The following is a 7,036-nucleotide window of genomic DNA, read 5'->3' on the forward strand; positions in this document are numbered from 1 at the left end:
ACCTTTATTCCAGCAAACAAACGCAGCCTCGAATCCGGATCATCACCCCGGGGTGTGCTCCCACGGGTTTACCACCACAAATTCGGTGGGACCCACGGGTAAAAAATAAAAAACGCTCCCATCACCCAACCCTCCTATGACACGTGTCCTCTCACAGAACAGATTGATAATAGGCACGTGTCCTCTTTCACCGCTGGTAATGCTTTTTTTTATTTTAATTTTAATTTTAATTTTTCCTTTTTTCTTTTTTCGGTTCATCGATTCTTCCTGTGTCAAGTCTAAAGAGTTCCTTTTTACTGTTTGACAGCGAAAGGATCAAAGCAAAGACCTTTCTTTTCTGTTTCTGGGTTTGGAACGCAAAATGAGTTAAGAGGCTTTGGTCAGCTATTTCCATGCCATCTCTTTCCCAGTTTTCTTAATTTCTTTCCATATTAGCCAGTCAATATCGTCATCCGTGAAATTGATCGAACCTTCCCCTTGTTCGTGTTCTTGTTGTTTTTCTTCTTCTCGATCTGTTCCTTCTCCTTATAAAATGGCTTCAACTTTGTCAACTCTTTCAACTTTCATCTTTTTGTCTAAGCAATTCTGTTCTACAAGTTTCCCATCCATCTTTTACGCAAATGAAATCGATTTCTAGTTCTTCTTCCATAGCTCTTCCCAAGTTTCGTTGCTTTGATCCTTCAAACGGTCATCACCCTATTGCCGATTCTAATCATTCACTGAAATCCAACTCTAATTCCAGATATTCAATGGAACCGAAGATCGTCACCGGTGAATACGGTTACTTTGTTGAAGATGTTCCCCACTTCACTGATTACCTCTCTGATCTCCCTGTACTATTCCTTTCCTATCTTCTGTTTTGTTCTATTGATTACTTTTTTGCTTGCTTAGATTTTATGAATATTTAAGAATATTCTACTCATGGGTTGTTCTGGTTTTTGGAGATAGAACTTTTGATCACTTTCCACATCTGAGTTCTTAAACATCGCTGAGATTTCTTACTTGAATATCATATATTTTCCTTTTTGGTTTTATGGTATAAGATGCTTAACTTGCATATCACTTATTCTATAATATTTTCCTTTTTTGTTTTAATTATATAAGATACTGATCATATGATATCTAATGACTTACTGCCTTCAGGTTTTGAACTTTTAAACCCTGTTTCTGCTGGCATAATCTTTGTTTCCTTATACTGATACCAAAAGTTTTTCATTTTTGCTGTATGGATTATCATTACAAACTCTTCTTCTTAGCTTGAAGACATGAATGTTTTTATCTCTCTCTTCTTTTTTTCTTGGGAACAAAGCAAATGTTCATAATCTTTTACTTGTCCCTTTTCTGGCAGAGCTACCCCAATCCATTGCAAGACAACCCTGCATACTCTGTCGTTAAGTAAGCTTCTTACTTGTCTCTCCTATGATGCTTGATTTTGCCCTATTTTTTATATTTATTCCGAATATTGTTGAATGGTAATTTCTAAACTAATCTCTCTGTGTTTACAGGCAATATTTTGTTCATCAGGATGATACGGTCCCTCACAAGGTGAGTCTCTTTCTCATTTCTGGTCAGTATCTTTGAGTTCCTCTCCTCCCCCTTCCCCCTTCCCCCCACCAAGACAAATACCTTCCGCTATCATAGACAGAGGTCTTCATGTTTATAGTTGCATTCATGAATTGCCTGTTATCGGTATAGGGACATTAAGCGGAACAGGCCTTTTCATGGAGTCAGGTTGGTAGATACTGGTTTCATGGGTTAGTTTATCTGTAAACTGTTGTTGTCATCATAATTGTCTTTCCAAAAAATTATTATCCTTTTTCAGGCGTGAGTAGTTTAAGAACCAATTTATTGGGTAAAGAATGGTGGTGATGTGTGCATGTAATTTGTATTTTTGGGGATCATCCTGTGCTGTCATCTTGCATGGATTAGAGATATTTCTGGTTGAACAGTTTATGATCTCAATTGTGTTTTTATTTCTTTAAAATTTTTCTGTTATCAGATTGTTGTTCACAAGGATACTCCAAGAGGAAGACATTTTCGACGTGCTGGACCACGTCAAAAGGTATGCCTTGTTTACTAAAGTCGGTCTACACTGTCACGCTGGTTACCTACATTTTGTATAATGTTCATTCGTATACTTGATATTTGGAAAGGATGAAATACTTTATCATTGACCTTCTGTTCAATGATACAGGTGTATTTCGAGGCAGATGAAGTGCGTGCCTGTATTGTAACTTGTGGTGGTCTTTGCCCTGGGCTTAACACAGTCATTAGGGAAATAGTGTGTGGCCTTCATCACATGTATGGTGTGGACAAAGTACTTGGGATTGAGGTGAGTGATTACATTGTCAGATTCAATCTATTCTATGGGTGCATATTTTTTCCCCCTCTTTCCTTTTTCTTTTCTCACTTTATTCCTTGTATGTAATTTGAGGATGAAAAGGGAAACAAGGGGGGAGAAGGAATTAGTGATTGAACTTTACTTCCATTTAAAATGGTTTTCTGTTTAACTTGTGTTGCCATTCCTTGAGAGCATGCATATTTTAATAGTCTGTCTTCAAGATTTCCAGAAACACTTGTATGGTTTCACACTGGATGCTTCTAGTATCGATTTTGTGATTTGGTCAACTAATGACAGTAATTCAATATGTAGGGAGGATACAGGGGTTTTTATGCTCGAAATACTGTTACCCTTACGCCCAAAGTTGTCAATGATATTCATAAGCGTGGTGGCACCATCCTTGGAACATCAAGAGGAGGTCATGATACCACAAAGATAGTGGACAGCATTCAGGACCGTGGCATCAATCAGGTATGTAGAGGATATGAGTCTTTCTCTCGCTTGCTTGCTCACTGTGCACACATCCATTTGTAGGTTCCATAATTGATATATATATATAGGTTTTATGTTGATGTCTCTGTTTTGCAGGTGTATATAATTGGAGGTGATGGAACTCAAAAAGGGGCAGCTTTAATCTTTCAGGTAATTGTGTTTGACAAGTGAACAATTCATCCTCTTCTGTGTTTGATGAATGAACAATCCATCTTCCTTGGCTTGGAAGATGCTGTATATGCATGATTGAGTTCTCTTGATTTCCCAATTCTGAAAACTGAAGCCTAAGAGTTTTTATCATCTGTGACCTAAGTTGAAAAGAAAAAAAAGCAAAATCAGTTGTCTACTTCACTCTTTTTTCAGTAGTTTTTTCTCATCTGACATCCCATTTCTCTGCTGCTCAGGAAATTAAAAGGCGTGGTCTCAAGGTTTCTGTTGCTGGAATCCCTAAGACAATTGACAATGATATTCCGGTACTTATCCTGCCAACCGAATTTTTTCTGACTATCTGCCTGATTTGTTCTGTCCATGAAAAACTAGAATGAGTTGTTAATTCATGCAATTTTCATATGGTTGCTAGTCATCATGTACATTAATGGATAATATTTTTTCTCTTCAGATTATTGACAAGTCTTTTGGGTTTGACACTGCGGTTGAAGAAGCTCAGCGTGCTATTAATGCAGCACACGTCGAATCTGAAAGTATTGAGAATGGTGTTGGTGTCGTGAAGTTGATGGGTCGCAACAGTGGTGAGTATCATTCTTTTTTTTTTTTTTTTTTGTTCTTCTGCACTTAAAAATGGTTGCAATGGGAACGCTAGCTTTCCTTTTTGGTTCATATTGACTTAATATTCATTAATCATCTTCTGAAACATATATATTTTTAAGTTTCATCACTTTGCTTTTTGAAATGAGATCATGATGAACATCACAGTTGATGGATCAATTTACTTTACTGTAAGCCAGCTTGTAATTGTAGACCAGGTTGTGTCAGACGAGCTTTTGTATGTAGATCTCTTGAGGAGTTCTTCCAATGTTGAATGAACTGCGAGTTCTCTAACAAAGGATAGTATCTAATGGCGGACACGCATTAAGATAGAACACCAGCCTCCTCTGGAAAGGTCTCTGTAACAACCCCCAAAATTCTAACCCAGGATCAAGGCTCTTAGCAGTAGTGTTACTTACAACTAAAGACTTAGAGCAGATAGTAACTTAATTGAGCTATCTATATACGTATAACGATTCCTTAAATAGCGTCTGTAGCGTTCTTGTTTCCTAGGCTACCCTCCAGCATTTTTCTATAAGTTGACATGAATTTTAATTCATACAGGGTTCATTGCAATGTATGCCACTCTTGCCAGCCGAGATGTAGACCTTTGCTTGATACCAGAATCACCATTTTATCTGGAGGGACCTGGTGGCCTTTTTGAATACATGGAGAAAAGGCTTAAAGAAAATGGGCACATGGTTGTTGTTATTGCTGAGGGTGCCGGACAGGATCTTGCTTCTGAAAGCACGAAATCCGAGCAGAAGGATGCCTCAGGAAACAAGGTACTCCAAGATGTTGGTCTCTGGCTATCCGACCAAATCAAGGTAGGTCCATTGAGTCCAATTTATCTGGCATGTAAGCTGCTAGTTTTATCATTGTCAGTGCTGTTAATGTTTCGTGTCAGCGGGTTCAAGTTTCTTGTCTTATTGATTTTTCCTGGTTAGATAAGTGCTGCACTGGCTTATTTTTCTTGTTGCTTTTGTAGAGTCATTTCAAAAAGACGAGTAAATTGTCCATCAATCTCAAATACATAGGTTAGTGATGGAGTTCCTCCCTTGTTTTTTCACAATTTATTCGTATGAAATTAGCTACTCTTATGAATCCAATCTCTAATAAAGTTGGGATGTCTTTTGTCTGGCAGATCCTACCTATATGATTCGTGCCATTCCAAGTATTGCATCCGATAATGTCGCCTGCACACTGCTCGCTCAAAGTGCTGTCCATGGTGCAATGGCAGGATACACGGGCTTTACAGTTGGACCTGTCAATGGAAGACATGCTTACATACCCTTCTATGTGAGTTCATGCTTTACCTGAAAATCCCATTAATTTGGTGTGGATTAGGCAGTAGGACTTGACACGATCGGGTCATGGCAATTAAGAAAAGAAGTCTCAGCTTTTTCTATCTTTTAAAGATCACATGACAAGTGGGCTAGCTTTTTCTGGCTTGCCCATGAGGCCATGACCTTTACCAACTATACATGAAGTGGGTTGCCTTTATCTCTCAAAAAATTAGTTCACGGTCATCTATTAATTGACTGTTCCTGCTTCCTTTTTCATTGATGTCTATTTATGAAAGCAGGTGGAAAGAAAGAAACTTTCACCTAGTAGTATGCAAGATCTTCGTGATTCGATATATCAAAATTGGACTTCTATGGATGGGAGTGAGTCTAATTATCTTGAGTGATTTTGTTGCAGCGTATAAACGAGCAGCAGAACAAGGTTGTGATAACTGACAGGATGTGGGCGAGATTGTTGTCATCAACAAACCAACCAAGCTTCTTGTCCGATAAAGATGTAGAAGAAACTAAGAAAGAGGATATCCCACCAACTCAACTGCTGGAAAAACACCCTGTGGAAAATGGCAACGCTGTGGTGAACGGAGACCTTGTGGCTAATGGCAAATTAGAGAAGACAGAGTCTCCCCCGGTCTGACTAGTATCCATTTTTCGGCGTTGTTTTTCTTTTCAGTAGGATGCATCAGAGGCCATTTCGACTCTTGTTGATTTGGCAAGATAAGAGTGTGGCTGGCTTATTTACATTTAGAAATCCTTGGTGCTTATCTCTACCAGTTGTTGTCTTAACTGGGTCATAATTATTTTTCCTCAAGAGAGTTGTTACTTGGTAGTGTGTAATACTGGGATGCAAATAACGCTGCGTCTATACAGAACTCCTTTGTTTTCCATCCCCTCATTGAGGGCTTCTGGGCATTGTATAGTTAAAGAAGTAACTTGGAGACCAGAATCTGAATCTAAATACTTTGTGATGAGTACTTGTAATCTGGATTTCAGGTCCAATGATCTTTCTGTTCACTGTCTTCCTTCCACTTCTGTTGTCTTTGGAAGCTCACTTGGCTTGTTAAATACAGATAAACACTTCTGGGTTGTGGAAGCCAGTCCAATGGACGGCTGGGATTGAATCCCCTTCCTCAAGTAAGTGGCAGATCAGGATTCACAAACGTGGGAGTCTCCATTAAATTGAATTGTTTTTTTCTTTACACCCCCCTTGACCATACTACTTCCCCATCCAACCATATGTAGAAAAGGAAAAGAGAAAACAAAGAAAGCCTCCAATATTTGAAGTCAATGAAGATGCAGTGACATTCTAATAATTCTCACATTCTATTTGAAAAGGTCTCATCTTCCTATGGACAGATGCAGTGTACAAGAAGAATATACAGAAGATATTCCGGGGGTAGTGAATCATATGGGGTGGGTTTTTTTTTGGGGTCGCCCAAGATGGACGCCATCATGTTGGAAGTACATCCACATGAGTTGTGACAATAATAACCACAAAAGGTTTTTCTTGGTTGTTAATTTTTGTTATTCTGATTTCTTGGTTGTTAATTTATGTTGTTCTTTTCAACATGAAATCAGAATAACATAAATTAACAGCCAACAAAACTAGTTAATCCACCTTTTTACTTAGACCAACATTTTCTTAGAGTGAATTATTTATACATCCCTAGGTTTTCATACTGTTCTGTTTGCACGCTCTGCAATTTTTTATATTATATTAGCATCTTCTATGTAGGGGCTGACCTTGGTACAAAGGTTGGTGGACCACACTTGTAGTATGAGATTAAGGTATTGAATCAGCCTCACAAGAAAGTTTGCTATGGAAAGGATGCATAGGAATTTTGCCTCTTGGACTTTACTTGTGCAGAGCCTTTGGCACTGGGTTCGCCTCTAGTTGCAGCTTACAACCTAACCCCTACCGTTATAACAATGGAAGTAAGCAATGACTCAACATCTACTATATTTTGTAAATTAAGTTATTGCCGAGACTGCATTAGTTGATTGGTAAGTCTGCTGGTACCTACCCCTTAGCTCTTCAGTATGGCTGAAGTAAAAGTATTGCCGGCAAAGACGGTGGCTCCATGCCCATAAGGTGGTCAAGAGATGGAGATCATGAAGTTCAAGCTGTTTGAGATGA

At 38.6% G+C, this 7,036-nt stretch overlaps 1 protein-coding gene across 1 annotated transcript; it reads left to right on the plus strand.

The window, feature by feature from the left end:
* Window positions 1-283: 283 nt before the first annotated feature.
* LOC149011401 (ATP-dependent 6-phosphofructokinase 6-like) lies at window positions 284-6,118 on the plus strand. Its single transcript, XM_089162112.1, has 13 exons — window positions 284-833; window positions 1,349-1,395; window positions 1,506-1,545; window positions 2,000-2,062; window positions 2,195-2,332; window positions 2,654-2,812; window positions 2,930-2,983; window positions 3,238-3,306; window positions 3,453-3,582; window positions 4,163-4,425; window positions 4,587-4,635; window positions 4,743-4,897; window positions 5,300-6,118. Exons 1-13 carry the CDS (start codon window positions 621-623, stop codon window positions 5,534-5,536), a joined length of 1,617 nt encoding a protein of 538 aa, XP_089018238.1. The 5' UTR covers window positions 284-620; the 3' UTR covers window positions 5,537-6,118.
* Window positions 6,119-7,036: the final 918 nt, after the last annotated feature.

The sequence above is a fragment of the Hakea prostrata genome, chromosome 7, assembly GCF_041222555.1.
Source record: "Hakea prostrata isolate BN-2017 chromosome 7, UWA_Hpros_2, whole genome shotgun sequence".
NCBI lineage: Eukaryota > Viridiplantae > Streptophyta > Magnoliopsida > Proteales > Proteaceae > Hakea > Hakea prostrata.